The sequence below is a fragment of the Vidua chalybeata genome, chromosome 3 (assembly GCF_026979565.1).
Source record: "Vidua chalybeata isolate OUT-0048 chromosome 3, bVidCha1 merged haplotype, whole genome shotgun sequence".
In the NCBI taxonomy this organism is placed as follows: Eukaryota; Metazoa; Chordata; class Aves; order Passeriformes; family Viduidae; genus Vidua; species Vidua chalybeata.
Window position 1 is genome coordinate 98,493,689 of NC_071532.1, and position 23,147 is coordinate 98,516,835.

At 45.5% G+C, this 23,147-nt stretch overlaps 1 protein-coding gene across 3 annotated transcripts in view; it reads left to right on the plus strand.

Annotated features, from left to right (window-relative positions):
* The window catches only part of GRHL1 (grainyhead like transcription factor 1), a 40,282-nt gene extending 24,142 nt beyond the window's left edge, over positions 1 to 16,140 (plus strand). For all 3 annotated transcript variants that reach the window (XM_053939431.1, XM_053939429.1, XM_053939430.1), the window contains exons 9-16: positions 346 to 504; positions 4,885 to 4,972; positions 7,183 to 7,322; positions 8,198 to 8,235; positions 8,335 to 8,423; positions 10,181 to 10,266; positions 11,832 to 11,896; positions 13,040 to 16,140. In XM_053939431.1, the coding sequence (XP_053795406.1) occupies positions 346 to 504; positions 4,885 to 4,972; positions 7,183 to 7,322; positions 8,198 to 8,235; positions 8,335 to 8,423; positions 10,181 to 10,266; positions 11,832 to 11,896; positions 13,040 to 13,154 (780 nt within the window). In that variant the 3' untranslated portion in view covers positions 13,155 to 16,140. The remainder of the gene's footprint in view (positions 1 to 345; positions 505 to 4,884; positions 4,973 to 7,182; positions 7,323 to 8,197; positions 8,236 to 8,334; positions 8,424 to 10,180; positions 10,267 to 11,831; positions 11,897 to 13,039) is intronic.
* Positions 16,141 to 23,147: the final 7,007 nt, after the last annotated feature.

A 23,147-nucleotide genomic window follows, 5' to 3' on the forward strand; every position in this document is an offset into this window, starting at 1 on the left:
GCAGTGAGAATTGATTGTAGGAGCATTCCCTTTGCTAAAAGTTTGATGGTGACATTTGAGAGTTCTTGGGTGGGAAGATAGGTGGAGTCTTCCTAAAGTTTGGATGGTCTGTTGAAATCTGTTTTGGACAAAATGGCTTTGTCTCCTTCAATGGCTTGTGTAAAAACTTAAGAATGTTATGTTGCTTCTTGGGGATTTTACCTGGTGTCTCAGAAGAAAGAAGGTGCTGCTTGTAGTGGCAAGGACCAGCATTTGGGCCTTAGCGTTCCCCGAGTATCCCTCGCTCAGTGGTCGGCCAGGACTCCGTGTGTCACTACTGACAGCTGCTGCTTTCCTCTTCTGCAGGTTTTCATTTCTGTGAACTGCCTCAGCACAGATTTTTCCTCTCAGAAGGGAGTTAAAGGCCTCCCCCTGAATCTTCAGATTGACACTTACAGCTACAATAACAGGAGTAACAAACCTGTCCACAGAGCCTACTGCCAAATTAAAGTCTTCTGTGACAAGGTAAGGTTGAATCAATGTGCCAGTGACTGTTTTAGAAAGGCTGCTCCACAGCTTAGCAGCCTTTTTTTTTTTTTTCCTAATTGTGTCACTTGCTATTTTGACTCACTGAAAAGTCCTGTCTGTGTTTAAAAAATTTCAACCCCTTCTACTTGGCTCATAGATGTTATGATGACCTCAAATAAATTTGCTGCTCCCAAAGTGCTGGAGTGATAAGTGTTCCTGAGCATTGACTTTAGAGAAAGGTCAGCCAGTGGCATACTGACACTGGGAAGAGCCTTCAGCAGGAGAAATCATTGCCATTGACTGGAGCAAGTACAGGCTTGTCTTTTTGCCCAAGGTCTGTTGTGTTGGTCCTTTTAAATTTCTTCATGTTTTCATACTGCATTTGTTACAAAAACCCCAAACCAGTAACTTGCAGAGCTTGTGAACAAAAGATGTATCATCGTGGCATACAGCAGCATAAAAAAGCCCATTTACCAGCTGGATGGGTGCTGTAATTAGACTGCTCTGCCTTAACGAATTTAGCACACAGAATTAATGCCTATCCCAAAGCCAGTATTCAACAGAAGCTGTGAAAGAAACAGCAAAAGCTGAGCTGAAAGCAGCTGTAAAAGCTTAACTGAGTTTGCAAAGAAAGGCAATTTCCCAATTTTCATAACCTGAGCAGTCTTTTGAAGGTCCAGGGCAAGTAATGTGTAGTGTTATTATTTCCAGAGTGACCAAGTGTTCTAGGCCATGATAAATGCTTCCTGGACTTCCCCAGTCCTTCAGATTGCTGTGAACCATGTTGACTTCCTATTTTGCTGACATCCTGCTTGATTTGGGCCTCTTATTCTTTTAATCCAGACTCTGTCTTCATAGGGCAGACTCTTTCAGGTGATAGCTCAAATGCTTCTCTGTGCAGCTGCAGGGCTGAGGCAGGTCTGTAACCTCCCTCTCCGGTCCTGTGCTGGCTTTGCCAGACCACTGTGTGGTCTTGCCTGGTGTTCCTTAGGACAGTGCACAAAGATTCATCTCATACACCATTATTCTGTCTCTGCTTACCTCCCAAAATACACGGTGCCTCTGCACTGTGCTGCTGCTGTAGCATCCCATTAACTCCCCCTGCCACATTCTGTTGTCCATCCATAGGCTTTTAAATGGGTCCCTCTGCATTCCTGCACAGCTGTGAGAGCTGCCTGTAGCCGTTCCTGTTGTGATACTTTCTGCAGAGAATTTACAGGGACTCAGCAAAAACTCTCCAGAGCCATTTTAAGACTTGCCAGTATGCCTAAGAGGCTTGGGTCTCATGAGATTTCTTCCTTTATTTTTCCTTTTTCTGTTTTCTTTTTCCTGTTTCAAGATGAGATTGAAGCAACTGTGTCATCTGACATTTTTTCACCAGAGTAATCTGGGAGTTGGGTGTGCTGTCAACCTGTTTTCTCTACAATACAGAGAAGACAGACTTTATACAGGGTAGGGGGGATCTTTTACTCCTAAATTGTCCAATAAATTACTGACACAATGCTAAAATGACTGACAGGCTTGTACCACTGCTAATAAGACAAATTGGTTAATAAAAAGGCAGATGTGTAGGCAGCTTATAGACTCCAATGGCTTCCTTCAAGCTATGGCAGAAATTCCAGCAAACCTAATAATATAGTAATGCCAGTGCATCTTTTATTTCCATTTGGGATTTTTACTTACTCTCCTGATGTATTTCTCCAGATACTTTGCAAATTGCACCTGAATTAAAAGAGGAGGGAAGAAAGGAAGGAGAAATGTAAATCAAAATCAGAACAGAATAATAAAAAATAAAACTAAATCTTACAAGTACCTTCCTTTAACCTTTCCCTTCTTTTCATGCTCAACTTCACTCCCTAATTCTTTTCCTTGTCCCCTGCAATGGGGGAATGGGGGCTGTGGTCAGTTCTTCACACATCTCTGATGCTCCTTCCTCCTGGGATGTTTGGCTTTCATCTACTCCTGTGTGGTTTCAGGACCTGAGTAAAGCAGCATGGGTATAATGGTGTCATCCTGTAGAATGTTATGGCACAAGCTTCCTTCAGGCTTGGCTCAGCAATATTTGGGCTGAGCAGGGATGAGGCTGTCCTGTCCCAGAGGAAGACCTCCTCTATTCTGAATGGTGCCTCAGCTATGCATCCACATGAGGAGAATTAAATACAGGGTTTCACTGACTAGAGCTTGTGTTGCCCTCCAGGATCTGCTGTTACTCTGGTAGCGATGGGCAGTGCTGTGGGAAGGCTTTCATGGATGGTAGGAACAAATGAGTGAGATGCTGTTGGAAGGAAAGAGCAGGTGCAAGGCTGCTGGAGCACTGATGTGAATGGGCAGCAACATGGAAACTGTTTTTTCAGTTGCATGATCACAGAATGGTTTGGGTTGCAAAGCACCTTTAAAGGTGATCTAGTCTAGATCTCTGCCATGGTCAGCAATACATTGCACTAGGCCAGCTTACTCAAAGCCCCATCCAGCCTGGCCTTGAACCCTTCCAGGGATGGAGCATCCACAGCTTCTCTGGCCAAGCTGAGGGTGCCTTGCCACCCTCATCAGAAAAAATTTTCTCCTTATGTCCAGTGTAAAACTGTCCTCTTTCAGGACAGTTCCCTAAGCTCTGCTGGCAGGGCAGAAAAGCCTGTTATCAAGACATAACTTTCTTTTTTTAATGTGGGATTTGAGACACATTTACCTGGGCCCCAGTAGCCTGCATCAAGTTGACTTTCAAGCAGGGAATGGAAGGGCAGAGATTTTCTCAAAATGTGCGTTCTTGTTGAATCAGCATGTTCTCCACGAGGAGGCAGATGCTGTTCTGTAGCAGAGTGTTTGAGTAGCACGACTTTATTTCTACATGAAAGGTAAAAATCAGATCTGGAACCAAATCTAATCTTTCTGGTGTCAAGCTGAGATGTGACTGCTTTGGTAAGGGATGACACAGAGTGGTTCAGGTCCAGCTGTGCTGAGGTTTAGGTGGGATGTCTTCACTGTAGTGGGCTATATCAGCTTTATTGGGCCGAGCAAAGCTGGCAATGCCTGCGTCTTCATGTGTAATATTTTCTCTCTTTCACCACAGCTCCCTGAAGCTGCTTTTTTCCCCTCTCATTGGGTGGAAGAAAAGATGATATGTGTTAATGTGCATCAAATATCTTGGCCAATTTTCATTCTTATTGCTGGTGCAGATAAGCCCAGTGCTATCAGCAGGCATAGGCAGCCTGGCATCTATAGAACATCGATTTACTGGGAAGTAAGGAGGGCTGTTCCCCTTCTCCCATGCACCATTAGGCACAGATTCCCACCCCGTGGCCACAGGAGTTTTGACACCTCATTTGCTGTAGCTAATCAAGTCTTCCTCCAGGACCATGCCAGGATGTGGGTGTGTTTTGGCAGCTTTGAAGGAGAGGCAATGAGAAAAAATGGCTTGGTGTGGCCAGGTAACAGTTACCTTTAGCCCTGCTTTGCAGGAGGATACTGGGAGACCCGGTAGAACTTGAGTTTACCAGTTTTGGTGACCTGGTGGTAGCACCAGGACTGAGTGTTGGCCATCTCCTGTGGGCTTATCACTTCATGCAGCTGGCAATATGACATCCCTGATTTAACACACAGTCACATGTGAGGTCTGGGCAGAGCTGGAGGAATGAACACTATTCCAAAGCTTCTTTCTTCCTTTGCTTTCTTCATCATAGATGTCTGCACCTTGCAGAAAAAATGGCAATATGGCACTGTTGCTTGGTTTGGAAGGCTGCTTGGTTTGGAAGGCCAGGAGCAATGCAAGCATGAACCCAGTTAGGTAATCTGTGGATTCCACCATGGCCTGGCCGTGATAAAAAGAGAAGAAATAATCCCTTCTTCAAAGCAGTGCATGTCTGCAGCTTGAGCTCAGTGAAGGCTGGTGCAACTGCTGCAGGCTCTCTGTGAAATGTGCAGGAGGTATCTTGCACTTGGTGATTCAAGTGTGGTGTGACTTCTGTAGATTCTAAAGACAATCAAGAGAACTGGGGGAACCTGCAATTCTTTATTGTTTTAAACACTTAAACTATACTTTTATCTAATGCTTTATACAATCATTATAGATGCGGGTGTCTTTTGTCACTGTATCTCCATCTGACTTGCAAGAAAAGCAAGTGTTTGCGTCTTGGGTATGGTTGTTGGATTTCAGTAGATGATAGGACTCAAAAGTAAGCAGATCTCAAAGCTGGCACACTCTGGCAAACCTGCAGCTTGGCTACTGTAGATCTGACCTCCACAAACATAGCTCTGGAAGAATTGGTGTTCCTGCCTCTGTAGCTGAAAAAAACATCAAAAAATTAAAAATACCTTCTCTTTCTCTCTCCCCCTCTTTTTCTTCACTCCCCCATTGCTTTCCCTTAATCTCTTGTCTGACAGGGAGCAGAGAGGAAGATCAGGGATGAAGAGCGAAAGCAAAGCAAAAGAAAAGGGAAGTGCACTGATCCCAGCTCTCAGTTGAATGCCTGTAAGTAGAACTTATTCCATCAGTATTTTAAATATTGGATTTAATTTTGGCTACAAATAGCTTGTGCAGTAGTACTCTCAAGTCAATTTTTATCCTCTCTGGACCAGTGCTTGTTTTAAGCAATTCCTTATGGAACAGTCATTGCATTTTGCAACACATTGGGTCATTTAGGGCTTCATTCTGTCTAGTTTCTTTCTGTCCAAGGCAGGGTCCTGCTGTATATTCAGTCAGGTATGGATTGTAGCAGTTGAAGTGGTGGGGTGGGGGTGGGATTTTTGGCCAGTGCTGGAGCCTCTCCCAATCCAGGTGGCAGTGAGAATGATCAGTTCCAAATATTTTCAGCTTGATCCTAAACTTAGGTTTTAACTTATATTAAAAACATGTTTGCAACTCCTCAACAAGGCCGTGGCAGCCTTGAGGCTGAGCCTCCAGCCTCTCAGCCCTGTGCTCACTCTTCCAGAGTAAAGTGGTCCTTAGCAAGTAATTTCAAAGTTTCTGCATGTGTGAAGTATATGGAGACCTCAGCACCATAGTATGTAAAGGATGAGGAGTTTTTTCCTGTTGATCATCTTCCTTTAGCTGCTGCAGATGACAGATCCTCTGTTTGGATGACTGGTTATTCACCAGCAGAGCTGCTTAGAGGAAGATGTATCTCCCTGTTCTTTGTGGGCACGGGGCAGGTGCGTGCTCTCGCTTGCTCTGCTGTTAACAGCCCGACTGGTTCAGCCAGCACGCACCTCTCAGCTTGCCGGGCAGGCTTTTCCTGACGCAGCAGGTACAGGCTGCTGGAGCAGCTTCAGAAGATAATGCTGAAGGGAGCCCATTTGCTCAAGGGAAGTTGTAGAAAGGGCTGGGTTTTTGGTTTCTTTCGAAGTACGTCACAAGAGGCAGGTTTAGCACACTGTTGGCGTTTCACAGATGCAGCAGCCCCAGCAGCTCCCAGAAGATTACTGCAGGGCAACCCTTTGCATCTCGGCTGGAACGGGAAGGCAGGTTCAGTACGCATTTCCCAGGATCTGATTTGACAAAATCTGCTTTCCAATGTTAATTTTCTAGGCTTGGGCGTAGCCTGATGTGATCCTTATTTTCCTGGAAAGTACGATCTTTGACTTTTAAGTTCTTACGTGGGAAGTTTTTGATTCCTTGAAGCCATAAGCTGTTATACTCACATCCAGGATCATAAATGCCATGTGTACATGACCTCTTCAATAGCAGAAACAGTTGGTGGCTTTTGGGCAAAGTTATTTTTACAGAAATTGAGCAATCTTTAAAAAAAATCCATTTTGCAAGGAGAAAACAGTGTCTTTTCTACTGAGGATATGAGAAATGGTTTTGTTTGAAAAACATTTATTTTGTTTGCAGTTGGTTTAACCTCAGATGGATATTTTCCACTTGGTAAAATAAAGTCTTCAACTGTGATAGTTTGACATGAATGTGTCTGAAATGCGGTTTAAGGCACCTTCTGCCTCACTTTCTCCTCAGAGGGTCTTTGTGGATGAAGTCTGTCCTCTTGGTGGGTTGTGTCACATCAGCTGGTACATTGTGAGAGCCAAAGGGCTCTGTGGGAGATGGATCCTGGTGATCCTGGGGGAACGATCCAGGGGCTGGCACCCTGAGGTGACCAGGATGAACAATGGGAGGAACTAGAATGTGCCACGTGGAAGTGTGGAATCAAAATGTAACTTTAGCTGTAACAACTTGCACAAACCAGTATTTGTACTACCTCTGTAGTATAGTGCTATTGTGGTGCTGTATCTTTAAGACTCTCCCAATTGGGAACACACAAGTTGTCCCTTTGTTGTCTTTGTATCCTCCTGGTAGGAACACCAGCAAGCTTTTGAGGGACTGGAGAGGGAGAAGGTGGGGCAGGGACTGCTTTTTGCCCTCTGTTTGGATGTCTGACCTCGGTTCCTCTCTTGGGCTGAGTGCCGTGTTACTGTCCATCCTAATTAATATCTAAACAAAGTTGAGTTGCTCAGTTGGAGAGGTGGAGAAAGCTTTGACTACTCTGTGAAACAAGAGTAGGCCCTCAGGGCCCAGGCCCTCAGCTGAGAGGGAGACAACCAAAGTTCAAACTCCTTTACCACAGGAGCTTTTCACTTTGACCCTGACTGCAGAATACCCTCATTCAGCAGGGTATGTACCTTTCAAATGATGTAGGGCCCCATCAGGGCCTTCAGTACCCTCCATCCTGATCTTTGTCTCCGCAGTTTCTGATGTCAAAGTGCCCATGCTTCCCTCACACAAACGTACCGACATCACCGTCTTCAAGCCCTTCATGGACCTAGACACTCAGCCTGTCCTGTTCATCCCCGATGTTCACTTTGCAAACCTGCAGCGTGGGGCTCACGTGAGTAAAGCTCATGGGTGTGGGGATGAAGAGGCTCTGAGATGTATTTGCAAAAGGCCTGGGATGCTGTGTTGTGTGTAGGTACATAGGAAATGTCAGATTGCATCAGTGCTGTAATCAAATACAGGCTGAATCTCATATGGGCAAGAAATGTATCTCCAAGATACATTGGCTGAAGTTAACTGGGGGTGTTTCACCATCAAATTATTTTCCTATCAAGTCCAGTTTCTGTGAACTTGAAAGGATTTGTCCATTGCATGAACTGCAGGGTGGTTTTCTCTCATAGCATCTCTTGGGATCCTGGTGCGCTGTTGTACAGCACAGACTCCTCCAGATGCCTGCTGCAGGGTGAAAATCTACCCTTGTGTAACTGGCATGTGTGTCAGCTCTGTGATCGACTGCCAGAGCACCCTGCCTCAGTGTTCCTGGAAAGTTCCAGCTTACAAGAAACTGGAAGGGAAAAAACTAGCATGCAACCAGGTTTCAAAATCTTGAACTTTGCTGTGCCGAGAGTTCTGCTGTGCTCTAACATAATATAAACCTTAATTTTTAAGAGCATTGCCTGAACTCCTAGCAAAGGATAGAGAATAAACTTATATCCATAAGGCTGACATTCTTGCATGTTTTTCTACAAGGCCATAGTGCTGAGTTTTGTCAGAAGATTCTACACCAGTCGAGGAAAAAAGCTGGTTAGCTGTTTTTTGTTCCTGTCTCTTATTTGAGATCTTTTATTACTTTCTATGAAAAAAGGTAAAGAAGATGTTTACTGGCTTTTGGAGCCAAGTGTCATTTGATTTAGCGTTGAAATATCATAAGAGAAAATTAACTCTAGTTCTGGATGAAATACTCACAAAATCTCCCCTTTATTTTTAAAGGTTCTTCCTGTTGCTTCAGAAGAACTAGAGGGTGAAAGGTAAGAGCTGCCCTTCAACCTCCTGACATCTTGCCCTCAGATAGAGGGATAAGTCCCTGTAATTGTACCAGTCCTAACTTTTTGCCCTGTCAATGGCAGCTCCAACCTGAAGAGAGGAACTTACATTGGTGAAGAGGACTTTATTGCTACTCCAAATAAGATGGCCAGAATAGAAGAACCAAAAAGAGGTATTTTCTTCTTTCAGAGACTGAATTTTTGGAGTATTTATCCATCATGATAGAGAGATGTATCTGCGGTTAAAAAATTTTTAAATTCATATTGATGTTTACTTCAGACTGATTTTTCTGGCTTTGAGTAGTGACAGTTCATATATCAAGATATGATTCAGCTGTGCAAATATTTTATATTGTGAGAATTTCTGGGGATTTCTGTCAAATCAGACAGTAATGGGTTCTGAACCTTTAAGGAAAAAGTCAAGACAAGGTGAGCAGCTTACCAGTACCCCTAATGGACTGGGGCAGAGAATTCATCATGTAATCTGCTACAAAATACTCTGGAAATCTCCTCCAGGACTTCAAGCAATGAACACTAAGAACTGGTTCTGGATATAAAACTGATGCATCTTTCATGGTGCCAGGAAATGGGATGTTCACCTCTGAAATCCAAGCTAAGAGAATATTCTGCTGATTTTTAACTGAGTTTCAGTCTTTGCAATTTCATGTTGCTGTGGTGTTGTGGAAGGAGATGAGAGGTTCCTTTGGGGTGTTGGAGGTGGTGTACCTGATTGATAATAATTGTGTTTGGAAGGACTGCAACGAAGCTTGAAGTATTAAACCTATGAAGAAGCAAATGCTAAGTCTAGCAAGCCTTACCATAACGGGTTCTGCACTTCTGCAGTCTGGATAAACTAGTAAAGAAGGATGAATTTTATAGAAGGAAATCAAACTTTTTTTTTTTTTTTCCTTGTTGCTGTATGCCATAAAACAAGCCCTATGAGATTCTCTCTCCTTTGGCTGACTCTCATCTGACCTGTGCTGTAACTGAGAGTGTGTCCTGTCTTCCTTTTTCAAAGCTACACTCTGTTTTTAAAACTGCCTTTAACAGGCAAATTGGGAAATGCATCAAGGTGCTGTGCTGTCCTAAGTTCACTTTGTTCCATCAGAAATGCCAGTAATTTTCATGTTGCAGGTGTGTCAAAGCTGTGGCTGATGAACCCTTGCAAACAATCCAGGCTGCAATACCTAGTCATTAGAAGACAGATTAAAGACAGCAAAGCTGTTGTCCAAGCTTTCTTGCTCTCCTGGTTTATTCCTCAGCCTTAATGCAGTTTTTAATGAGGCTGATGTTAAATGCAATGAGTGTGTGCTAGCTTGAGAATGCTGGGGATGCTCACCTAATTGGTGTTCTTGCTCTTTCATTCCCCTGCTAGCAGGAGACCAAGCCTGCATTGTATGTCAGCTCTGGTGGTAAGAGTATTACTGAAACACAGCAAGGGGCAGGAAGAAAAATGAGACAGCGTAGGAAGAGCACAGAACTGTACAAATAAATTATTTAAAAATTATGAGGTAGCCAGGATGGCTTCACCTGCTGTGATAGCATCTGTCAAAGCATTTGATTGTGGAAAGTCTTATGGCAAATGACTGTAAGATATAGAGGAACCCAAGAGTCTCAAAGATTTGTGTTTTGTGTTCCTCCTTTATTTGTTTAAAATATGACCTTTTTTCCTAATAATAGAGAAAATAAAGAAAATATAGAAGTATTTTGACAATAAAGATGCTTGAGCATACAGTGGTTCTATGTGCAAGAAGTTGTGAGCTAACCCAGCAGTGGGTGTTTGTGCTACAGTCTAAAGTGTATATTGAATGTATGTGTGTCTATTTCTTAAGATCCTCAGTGGATGTCCCCGTGTGCTTAGCCACCGCAGGATACAAATTTTTCCTGAGGAGTAATTGCACAGTTAATTCCTCTCCAAATTGCTTTCCAGTGTTGCTGTATGTCCGAAAAGAGTCAGAGGAAGTCTTTGATGCACTAATGTTGAAGACACCATCTCTGAAAGGCCTAATGGAAGCGGTAAGTAATGAGGTTGGTTTGTAGTCCTTGAGAAAAAGCCCTGGCTACCCAGTCACAGGAGTCAGACTTTCAGTCACAGCTTGTGTCCACACGTTTCTGCTCTTCTGGATAAGAAGAATAAGGAAGATTTCCTTTCAATAACATGGAAATGAATACAAATAATGCTTTAATTTATTGTTAAGGGAATTCAGGAAGCTTGTCTTTCAAGTAACTTACCCCACACCTGTGGGGCCTGGGTGTAAGAAGCCTTCCTGAAGATCCAGGTCTGTCAAACTTGATGATTGGATGTTCCTCTTGTCAGAGAGGGTACTTCTGTTAGGAGATGGAGTGATTTTCAGAATGTGTCCAGTGACTTGGGTTTGTTTCAACCTTTCAAAGCCATGTTTAGGGCCCACCACTGCCCTTTCAGAAGCTGGCAATGCAGAGCTCCAAGTCCCAGCTTCTGTGTGTTACTGAACACTTTTATATATCTGAGCACACATGTGTGAAATTGCTCTCTGCTGCTTGACTTCAAAAATAGCCTTCCACTATGCCTGCTGCTGCAGAGCAAGGGAAGTACAGAGCCTAAGTCCAAGGAATGGTGTAATGTTTGGCATGAGCTCTGAACTGACATTTGTCTGTCTCTTTCTGTGACTAATACTTCTGCTCAGAGAACAGGGGCTTTGGAGATGTACAGGCAGGTCTGGCCATTAATTTTTGGTTACAGAGATAGCTCTGTAACCAGAATCTTTCTCTCTTCCTGGCTGTGAGGCTTTGATAGCTGGAGGGAGAGGTCTAATGGAGAAGAGGGATTGAAGGCTGTGAAGTCCTCCCTTACCCCATGGTCCTGAAGTGAACCTGCACCTCTGTTGTTTCATTCGATTTCTTAAAGCAAGGAACCAAGTGCTCACAGCTGTAGCCTGGGGGAAACTCCCTGTACATTTGCATGTCAAAGCAATGTATTGGTTTGGTACTTACTGTCGGTGTGATAGAGCAGTTTACCAAAGTAAACCAGGCTTAGGTTACTGACCTCATGACTTTCTGGAGGTTGTGCAGTGAAGTGCCATGGTCAGTGGCTGTGGCTCCACACGGATGTCACCCTGCTGGGGAAGGAGAATGTTTCTGGTCATGTCATGCCCTTAGCAGCAGAGGTCCTCTCTCTGTTGCTATTTTCTTCTTTCAGTCACTGTCATGACTAGTTTTCACTTGATCCCTCTGACACTAAATTTAAAAATGGTTTTCAGTATGCTAAGAGAACAGAGAGCCAAGAGAGAATGAGAGTCAGGGCATGGGCTTTAAGTGGGTGGGCTTCTGAGTGTAGGGGCAGGAGGTTGCTCTATGAGAAGTAAGTATCCAGATTCAAACATGATTAAATATTTTGCACAGAAGTTAGCTAAATGCAGAGAAGGGGCTCTGATCTGTAGGTATACCCTATAGTTTGGGATTTAGTGTTGCCTTTATAGGGCAGAGCAGTTGTCCTCATTTGCAGGCTTTGTGTTGTGGTTGTTCCTTTTTGTAAAATAGAAAGTGAAAGACAATGACAGCAGTCTCCTTGCTTCACCAATCATTGCTTTCTTTTGTTCTAGATATCTGACAAGTATGATGTTCCTTTTGATAAAATAGGAAAAATCTTCAAAAAATGTAAAAAAGGGTGAGTATGTACCTGTGCAGTAACAGCCTAAGAATATGAACACCTTTTTCAAACCAGCAGATCTGCTGTAGAATTCCTCCATGCACTGCAGATATGTGAATGCCATTTGCTGTTACGTGTGTGTGCACACAAGTACACACATTCCAACATCATCCACGGAGCTGAAGACTATAGGAAGGGTCCTATAGAAATATGTAGTCTGGCTTCTTTGGGTAAATACAAGTCACTGAACCTCTCTGAGCTAATTGGTATTTGAACCAGAGTTGATAATGTCAGAGGAAGAAGAGTTCAGTTTGTTAAAAGACTCCCAATGATGAAGAATCTCCTTCAACCCATGTTAAATTGTTCCAGTGGTGATTGAGCTCACTATATCTGCATTTGGCTACAATTACTGAACCCTGATTGCATTTTTGTGGGCTAAATTGAAGAGAACTTAGTTGTGAAGTGTCTGTTTCTCCCAGAGGCCATACTTCATCATCTTTTTATTTTGTAGCATAAGTGAGTTTCTGAACATTGTCTGGTTTTGTTTTATATTTTAATTTCTCAGTAATTTTCTTGGATTGTCTATAAGTGGTTGTCAGTTTGGTGTCTCAGCCCCTTCTCCTTCTAGACAGAAAATTACACCCTTCCAGGGTTGTGCTTTCATAGCAGAATTACCCCACCAGAACAGCTGCAAAAAGCTTAAAATCTGTGCTATCTAAACCACTGCTAAGCAGAGCTTTGTGTGCATGTGTGCACACAAACACACAGGTATTGACCTTTCTGGCAAATGAAAGAAGTGGCCAAGTGTGGGTGGTTTCTTCCCTGCAAGCTCTGTAGGGTTTTGTGCTGATAGTCTGTAACTGCCAAGCAAACCTATTCAGACCCCCAGGTGCCTGCAGCTTCTGGGTTCTGCTGGTTCCAAGAGCTCTCTCCCTCCCTGGTCTAGGAGCCACATTTAATCCTTCCATTCAGACCCTGAGAAGTGTGGCTGCCAGCCATGATGGCAGGGTTGGGTCAGAACAGCCAGACCTGCTATGGGAAGCAATAAATCAGAGATGAGCAGGATCTTGTGTTACCCTTGGGTAGTCCAGGCTTTTTTAGGTTTGAGAGTGCCTTTGGCATTTAGAACTGTAAAATACCTGATCTGTTTTGTTTTTCCAGAATTCTGGTCAACATGGATGATAACATTGTGAAACACTATTCTAATGAAGATACCTTCCAGCTGCAGATTGAAGAGGTTGGAGGATCTTACAAGCTGACTTTGACTGAGATCTAAGGTCACAGATCACTGTGGATTTTAAACAAAGGTCTCAAGTGAACTTTTTCCCATAATTCAGTATGTTGAGCAAAAGACTAATCACCTCCAGAAGAAAGCCAGATGTTTGACTTGTTCTGGGGAGCAGAGCAGTGGTTTTGCTTAATACATTTGTATTTGTGTTCTTGCTCATGATCTTATTTGCACTTGAAATGGGCAAGCAAAGATATTGGCAATTAAGTGGAGAGCATGTATATATTTTTACTAGTGTGTAAACCACTAGTAGGTATTTGAGGGGAAATCTCCTGGAAGGTGGCCTTTTAGACTGGTGATGTCTTATTTTTCTATTCAGTAACCATGTTTGAGCCTGTTATCAGCTAATACCATTTTACTGGACTGTTTTCTGCTAGGGAGAGCTGCAGAACTACTAATGGATACTAGTAGGAGTTGCATGCAGGTTGGAGAAAAGTCTATAATGTTTACTTGTGACCAGGGCAGACTGTTGAAATCACTTGTCATTTGGGGGGAATGTAAAACTGCCTAGCTTATGAAGAACTTGCCTTAGTAAAACTGTGTGAACTCTCATCAGATGAAGCTATATTGTATATAAGTGCAATATCTTTTTGAAGGTTTGTAAATGTGTACATATAAGCAATATATAATATATATAAAAGATGGTGTTCTGTATATACCGTGAATATATGCAATGAAGCCCATCTAAAAGGATGCCATATACAGAGAAAACATATTTAACATAGATATTTAAAAATGGACAAACCCTTATCATGCACCAAAGGTGAGCACACATTTGTACATTCATAGAAGGCACAAGAGACCTGCTTGTTAAACATGGGTCTTCCTACATAGAAGGAAGAAGATACCAGCTCTCTCCTAAATCCTCATGCACAGGCAGGTGATGCAAGTCCTGGTTTCTGTCATGAACTGCCACTAAACAGCTGGGTACTGCTGTTGTGGGAGTTGATTAGAGCCAAGTCTGAGAGCTGGTTCACAGGAGGAGCAGGGCAGATGCAGTTCTCTTGCAGACTCATGTTTGGGGGTAGGAAGGAGGTCTCCTGGAGGGTGAGTTTTTTTCTGTAGCAGTGTACTTAAGGCTCAGCTGGATGCTGCCCACACCAGCAGCTCAGGCTGGATGAACCCATGGGCTAGAGGAGCCAGCTTGCCAAGGCCTAGGATGTCGACAACAGGAAATGCACAGGCAAGGCTTTTGAGAGAGGAAGGTGCCAAAATGGCTCAGCAGGCCAAATGTTAGCAGGGAGTAAGGCCTCCAAGTAGGTTATGCTTTCTTGGTGTTTGTACATACCACAGACCTGCTGCTGAGCTGGAGAGACCCAATGGGCACAGCAGGCATCCTGAGCCCCAGCTGGGAGAGCCAGACACCTCCAAAGAGTACTGCCCTGTGCTATTTACGCTTCGTGTGCATGTGCTTATGAAGGAAAGGCACTCTTTGGTTAATAGCAAATGAAAGAGGAGCACTTAAAGGGCAGCACTAAGGCAAAAACCTCAGTTACATAGTGAGCAGATGAAAGTGAGTGCCAGCTCCAGTGTCATAGCTTTAGTTAGGGATCTGGGTAATGAAAGAGGTTTGTAATATTTTCAGACAGTATGAAGCTGCACATACCTCACTTAGGACATGAAGGTCAACCTGGAAAGACTGGAGAATTAGTCCAGAAAAGTAGCATATGATTTTACTTTAATTATTAATATTTCTACTTAATGGTTAACAAACTGTAACCTGCTATTGTTTAGCTCTGTCACGGTGCTGTTTGGAAGAGGGAGGCAAATGCCACGTTGAGTTGATCAACAGGAGCATGACCTACAAGAAATAGGAGACCTGCCCCCTGTGGCTCTGCTTGGCACCGCCGAGGCCTCCACTGGAGCACGGACCACGTGGTCCTTTGGCCAAAGCTCATGGCTTCTGGGAGAAAGGCCTGCATGATCTGGCTGGTGAGGGGTCATGTTCAGATGGGATGATTGATGGAGCAGCCTCCTGACCCATGGACATGCCCTCTCTATGCATGGCAAGCACAGGGAGTAGTGGGTGTAAATCACAGAATTTTAGGCTGGGTGTTGAGGCAGTTTTCTCTAGCAAGAGCAGGTTGCCCATAGAGGCAGTGGTTTGACATCAAAGGTCTTCAGAGCCAGGCTGAGCAAAGGTATCTTTGGACTGTCACAGGTGTAATTGATTCTCCCTTGGTGGTGAGTCCAGGTGACCGTTTGACGTCCCTCCTCACATTATTTTTTAATGATTTATATAAAATACAGTATTTTGGAATTTGTATTTGGATCAATCCTGAGCTGGTTCATTCCATTCCCCCCTCTATTCCCCCCTCCTTCCTTCTCTTTTGTTGATGGGCCCCAACAGAGGGTTGGTGATGCTCTGGGCACTGCATGCTCCCCTCGAGCAAACTGCACAGAGATGCATCTGTGACTGTGGGCATGTGGCCAGAACACACACATGGGCTCGAGGCCGAAGGGGAGAGGCTGATGTGCAGCACGATGCTGAAGAGACTTGGCCAACACCTGCCACCCTGTACAGGAATCCATCACTGGCAGAGCAGCCATGGGACTCGTACCCAGCCTACACCAGCCTCCTGCTTGGGCTTCCCTTCGGCAGTCACAGGAATCATTTTACTATGGCAAGGGAATTTTTTTAAAAATCTGATATATAGAATACATATATATATATATTTACACATTTTTATTGAGAGTGGAAGTTTTATTACAGAAACTTGGTCTAGGGTCAGGGAAGTAGATTTAGAATCTCCATAGAGGTAAGATTGACATGAATGTTATTTCTTTTTACTGCTTAATGAAGTATGTGAACTAAATCTGATGATTGTTTTCCACTATAAGATATTCTGGGACACGGGTCTTATAACAGTAGCAGCAATGTCATGTATGTTTTATGAAACTGAGGGGGTTTTTTTTGTTTGTTTTGCCTGCTGTTTTTTAATTGAAAATGTATTTTAAACCAAGCTATTAAATTTTATATGTTCATTTCTAATGATGAGTCTTCTGTATAACAAATGCATCTGCTTTTATCCATTCCATTTTCCTCTGACATGGAATCTGTAAAACCCTGGTGATTGTTTCCTAGTTTCTCCTTGCAGAAGAAAATAATCCCAGTGCCAGCCTTGCTGTTGTTATTCCCACATAAGAAATGGCCAGCTCCATTCTCATTCCCTGCTTTATTCCAGCTGACCTCATTCAGTTCAGTGTGTGGAGAAGCTGCAGCATTTGCTTCCATAGGACCTTTTCCTTTGACATGAGAGCAGAACATCCATGGGTAAGGTCAGGTGTGTAGAGAGACTAGTGAAGCTGCAGGCATTGACTTGCCCAATCTGAAAACAAAATTCATGCTAACATCTCCAGGATAATCCTAGCGCCATGGTTTCTGGAGTGGTGTTCACCTCCTCTTTTTCACTCTTAGAAAATGTCTCAACAAGCTTTTGCTGTAGCTGGCTCCCAGCCCCTGCAGCAGTTGCTGTCCTGGAGCAGCTCCTGTGCCAGCATCTTCCCAATCACCGGGCTTGTGTCAACATGCTGGGCTGGGTGGGGAGAAGTGTGGGTGGCAGAAGATTTCTGGGCTAGGAAAAGGCCAGGAAAACTTCTGCTTCTTTCCTTATTTAATTGTAGTTCTTGCGCAGGGTCTGCTAACAGGGTTTGTCCCAGATGCAGGAAGATGCTGCAGAGTGTCATGACTGGGGGATGCACCAGTGCTGGGGGGTGCCCTGTGTCATCTCCATCTGAGTCTGTGCTTGCTGGAAGACTGGGCAGGGTTCTGCCCCCATACCACACAATTGGTGTGTGACCATCTCACAGCAAACCTCAGCATGATATGGAATCTGCTGCAGCACTCTCTGAGAAACAGCTGCTCTCCCTCTTCCCTGACTGTGTGGTACCACTATTTTCCTCAGCCTTCACGTGGTGTGTGTGTGTGTCTGTGCCAGCACTCCCTCCTCCTCCTGACACCCCTCAGCCCGTTTCTATTCAAGTGAGTTCAGAGGATGTGAAGGTGAATCCCCAAAGATGCAGCTCTGAGCTCCCAAGGTAGGGAGCCTTACATGGAACTCTGTGCTTCTTCCTAGGGCATGACTAGGGGCTCTAATAGTGAAAACATTTAGTTAGGCTTCTAAGATCTGACCTCTTTTTGTATGGGAAAGCTGAATTCTGCATTAGTCTCCAGCTTCTTCATGGAACTTTGTCAAACAAGGGTTTGCAAGAGCATGGAGCTTCGATACACCTCTAGTTGGTTTGTATTTTAGATCACTGGAGCCATTATTGCAATTAAATTATTAAATATTAGACAATATTTAGATTGATCTAATATATGAGTTCTCAGAACTTGTTTAGCTGCTTTGTCCTTCGACTATCCTGCCACACCACTGGAAACCTTTGCATAGTTCACAATGCTGCAGAAGGACTATTTGGCTTTTTTCCCCTCTTGGCTAGTGTCAGTAGCTGCTGTGGCTGGGGTGGTTGCAGGATTTTTGGCACATCCCACAGGTTCTTATTCCCGCAGGGCAGTGCTGCCCTGCCCCATCCATCTGTGTGCCCGTGCATGCAGCTCTGGACGGCTGGTGTGCCCTCTGGCTCAAGCAGGATTTATTTTGTCATGCCTCCAGCATAGCCACCCTGCAGGCTGCAGATGCATATGCCAATAGTAGCTGGTGACCAGTGACCACTGAATTTGTGTCCCTGCTGCAGAACCGGTCACCTTGTGTGGCATCCTGAGCCTAGAGCTGGCCTGCTGGCCACTCACCACCACTACAGTTTGGGAAGCAGCAGGCGGAGGAAAGGTGCATGGCTGAGCCTGGCAGCAGCTCTGATGAGTGGGAGCACAGTAGAAAAGTGTTTGGATGTCTTGGGGATTTGATAGCTGGAGGAGAGACAGCCCTGGTTCAGGGATTATAGCAGTGAGGGATGATGGAGCATGCTGTGCAGGTGGCTGCTGCCACCAGGCTGAAAAAGACGGTGGGAATTGGAGTGAAATTTGGAGAAGGTGAAGTGACATGGGGAAAAGCAAATGGAGTCCTGTGGTTCCTAAGCACCAGGGAAATAAAGTCCCTTGATTCCTCAGTGTCCAGCAGGAGAGGAGAGCTGGATGGAGCCCCAGACAGGCAGTGCTGGCCATGCCAACCTGTTGAGTCTGCTCTTCCAACTTCTGAGCTTGCTGGTTTGGGTTGAGTAGGGCACTGTCCTGCTGCCACTGCCCAGGAGTTTGGACTGGGCCAACCTGCCTGCTTCAGCCATTGAAACATGCCTGGACAGAGCCCAGTCCCTGGCCTGGAGAGACACAGCTGGAGCAGCTGCTGTCTGCAGGGACCACTGGGAGCAATGCTGAGCCCTGCTCAGGGACTGTCAGGTGTCTGGGATAAGGGCACACGAGTGCAGGGATTGGCACTGGCTCTGCCAGGCAGTGGTGCCAGTTGGCATAGGGAGGGGTTGTTGCCAGTGCTTGGTTTGATGATTCTTCTATCTGTCATGATAAGGCTTGCTTGATTTTTTTCCCCCTAAATAATTACATGAGCAATTAATAAGTAAATAAAGGAAAAGTGATCACACAGTGGTCAGCTTCACAGGCCGTGTTCCCACAGCTCCTTCTCACTTGAAATGCTTTGAGGCTGTCAGCCAGTGCTGACCAAGTGTTTTTGGGGAGCAGCAGTGCTGGGTCCCCCATTGTGTGAATATCCTAAAGGGCCCTAAACCAGCCCTTGCCCTCCCACTTGCCTCTGCTTTGTGTGCTTAAAAAAGAGCTCAGGCTGCAGGCAAAGAGGCTGGTTGAGACTTGCTGTCTACAAAGCCTCAGGTCAGGGTAATGCCTGAGACAGAAGGAGACAGTTATAAAATCAGTGATGGCAAGCTAAAAAAGAATCCATTGCTGCCTGAATCACCCCCTGCTGTGCTACATGGCCATTCCCAAATGAGCTGGCACCTCATGGCAGTCCTGTCCAGAGCTTTGCCTGTGAGTGACCCCCAGCCCGGCCTTGGGGCCAGCTGAGCTCTGCCTGTGGGGCTGCTGCCATGCCTTGGGCTGCCCGGCCTCAGCAAGGGTGAGGGTTTTGATGAGAGAAGGGCCCAAATCCACCTCATCTCTGTAGAGGCACAGCTTGTCCCTGCTCCTCTGTACATGCTGCAGGGCAAGAGACCACAACACTGCCCTATTAATGACCAGCAGCACCCCCAAGACCCCGTTCTGACTTCCACTGTTTTTCTCAAAGGAAAATGTTGAGCTCTCCAGGACTGAAAAGAAAATTTGAAAGATACCTCAAGAGAAAGAAAAATTATGATTATTTTGACCCTAAATCACTTTCCTTCATGCTTTTTATTTTTTTTCCCTTTAGGTCCATCTTTCAGTTCTTAAGCGCTGAGGGTTAATGATGCTCTTCAACACCATCAAATTGTGCAATATTTAATTTCTTGGAGGAATTTATCCCCATCACCCTGCTTTGAAAACCTCTCTCTGATCCTCAAGGTTTTTTTTTTTTTTTCATGCTACATTACATCTACCCATTACCCTGCTGTTATTTTGCTCTAAAGGTACATCTTGAGGCTTTTATGAACCATATTTGAGTTCCCTGATGACAGCACTCAGGCGGATGTAATCCAGCGTGACAGAGCGTGTGAATGCCATAAAGTGCAGAGATAGCAGGTGGAAATCTGGCCAGCAGGGACCTGGCTGGCCACAGTAGCACTGGGATTTCATGCCCTGATGAAGGGAGAAGGAGGACTTGCCCTGAGCTGGGGCAAAATGTAAGCTGCCATCCAGGCAAATCTGTGTTTGGCGCTGAATGGAAGCCCAAACCGTCAGTTTAAGGTATTCGGGCAGGGTATTCACAGCTCAGCTTACTTGGGTCAATCACTCAGGAGGAAAGGAGGGGTGGTGGAGCACAAGGAGCTGTGGCCAGGGCTCAGCTTGACTGTAAGGTTGGAAGGTATTGGCTGTGTGAAGAAGGTTTTGCGGTAAAAGCAATGTTTCTCCCTAGTCCAGGGCCTTTCCCATCCAGCAGAACTGTGAACTGTGAATGATCAGCCTCAGACTGTTCTTTACAGGTCACTGCATGGTTGGGGTTGAAAGAGATGTCTGGGGGCACCTGGTCCTACTCCTTTACTCAAGCAGGGCCACCCCCAGTCAGCTGCCCAGCACCCTGTCCAGAGGGCTTTTCAATATCCCTGGGGACAGAGACTCCACAGCCTTTCTGGGCACCCCATTACTGGGTTACCCCCCACAGTGAAGTATTTCCTTATGTTCTGAGACTCCTCCTGTGTTTGGGTTTATGCCTTTTGTCTTGTGAAGGTATGTGCTGGCTCTCCTGGAGGAAATAATACCAGAAGATCAGAGATGAAGTGGTGATTTGGGACTGCTTCAGGTGAGCTGCAGCCATGGGGAAGAGAAGTGCAGCAGCCCAGAATGGGGTGTGCAGTTGGGGGCATCCCTGGACAACATCCACCCCTTGGAAAAGCACTGCAAGATGAGGTGCTGGCTCAATTCTCTGCTCTGCTGGCACTGTGGAAGGATGCCCAAGGGGAAAGAAACTGAGTGCAAACAGTGTTGCCTGTACTCAGGAAGGGGAAATAGCATGGCTACGCACCAGAAGAGCTGTAGCACAGAATTGGAACCTGAGTTTATTTCACATTAGTCATCTTGTTGCACCTCTTAATGTCCTGAAGCACTGCAGTAGTGAAGGGGAAGTGCACAGCCAAGGCTGATGTAAGGATTTACCCATGCTGGGAAAAAAAATAGGGACTCCTTTTCCTTTTTAAGTAAATAGTGTAAAACTAAGTGGGAAAGTGCTTTTGAAGGGAGGTATTAGGATCTCCACTGTGCAAGGGGAGTTGCAGTGAGTAAGTCCAGGCAAGCACTAGTTCTGAGAAAAAGCATCAAGCTGGCTGGATACTTGATCCAAGCAACAGGCAGGGTCTGTTCTGTGGATGAGTGAGTGAATGGAGCCGACTGAGTCATGTATGACTAGCAGTGCTGCCAAGGAAGTATCACAACAACAGGGATTGCAGTTTTCCAGCTCCTCAGCTGGGGCAGGGATGGGATGGGATGTGGCCATTGTTGTGGTGAGATACCTCCCTTTAGACACTAGAACAGGGATTTAAACTATTAAGCAACTCAATTGCCACTGACCTTACCCCCCAAAACAGCTTGGAACGCGTCTTTTTAATTTATTTAACTATTAATGGAAAATGTATTTTTCAGCAGTAAAATCCTATTCTTGACTGTGTCTTTCAATATATAATTAATCAGCATTTTATGTAGGAGGTTACTCAGGGTATAAAATCATTGATGACATAGTTTGAGTGCAAGCACTATGGGGGGAAATTACCCTTACAAGCCATCTCCTCAGCTCATGCCCTCCTTTGCTTTGGCTGTTGTTTACCAGGGACGTGTCCCTGTCCCCAGATTTGGTGTCTGTCCTGACAGCTGCAGCTCTTCTCTGGCATTGTGATGCCCAATGAGACAGATGTGGCATTGGAGAGGGAGACAGAAACCCTGTCACCCATGAGGGAGCACAGGCTGACTCAGCTGGAGACAACACGTCTGTAAGAGCACAGCTGTTCTGCCCGCTGGGAGTGTTTGGGGAGGCAAAGGAAGGTGTCAGGTGAGCAGGATGCAGACCCTGCAACCAGGAGCAGAGATGGGAGTGGGCACAGCCCACTCCAGCCCAAGGAAACTGGAAGAAGGCGATGGGGTAGCCAGAGTGGCTGGTGAGTTTATTTATAAACCTGCTGATGGGTTAGCAATCACATCTCTGTTTACTTGTGTGTGGTGTGACAGCTGGCTGACACGGGGAGCACCTTGTGCAGCAAAATTCACAGTGCACTTGCTCTGACATTATTGCATTTGTGTATGCTGTTGTAGGAAGCAGCAAGCAAAGCTGAGCGTGCAGAGCAGGGGCACCTCTGCTTCTGTCTCCTGCTCGTCTCTTGCAGACCCTGTGCAGCTGTGGGCAGCAAGCAGGGGCGGACCACGCTCCCACTGCACTGGTGGCCCCATAGCCAGGTTCTTCACCCCTAGCTAGAACACATCCAGGGGCAAGCAGGGCTGAGCCTTGGTGTCCATGAGGACATCCACGTGCAGGAGAGCAGCAGTAGAGGCATGTTTGGTGCCAAGGACAGTAGTTTGAAAGTCGCCTTCTCATCTGTCTCATTCTCTTCCACACAAGCTTTGTGTTTACTTCTGTTCAGGGTAGCCCTGGCTGGTCCCCTGCCCCTGCTCAGTCCCCCTCATTTGTCTGACTTTCAGTGATGGTCAATAACTGCAACCCCTGACAGTGACATTTTTACAGGGATGTTCCTTATTCTTAATATTTTACCAGGAGAAGGCCAAGAAGGGAGGGGGAGAGGCTTGTTCTGCAGGGCTGGGATAGGAAAGCATAGGAGATGCAGCTCCAGGGAGGACAAGATGGAAAACCTGCAGAGTGGATGATGTGGAGCAGGGGTATGTGAGTGATTAATTCCCCAGGAAGTGCAGGGTCAGGAGTCACCCTGGAAGTGGGCAGGGGGATGGTGGCAGGGATACAGATAAGGCACTAGACCAGAAGGAACATGGACTCTTATTTTAGGGTCTGCTTAGAGATGTGACCTCAAGCAGCAGCAACCTTTCATCAGACAACCAGGTCTGGGATGTCTCGGTCGTTCCCAGGCACATAAGAAGGGCCCATTCCCAGAAAGGGGTGTTGGGGGAAGCTTTTGAAGGTGCTCAGTAGTGTTGTAGTGTCTCACATTATCAAACAAGAGGGGGACAGAGGTTGTACATCTGAGCCATGCAGAGAAGCCCCTCTGATATCAGCTGGGTTATCCAGAGCCAGTGTGATGAATGGGGAAAAGCAGGATCTTAAACAAGTCCCATCTGATGTCAAAAAAGGTGACACACATGACCAGACAGCAGGACACCTGTGATCAGCCACAATCCCCACCACCACCGAGAGCCCTCCCTGGAGCTTGGCACCATTCTGTACTTGGTGCTGCACAACACTTGGGTGG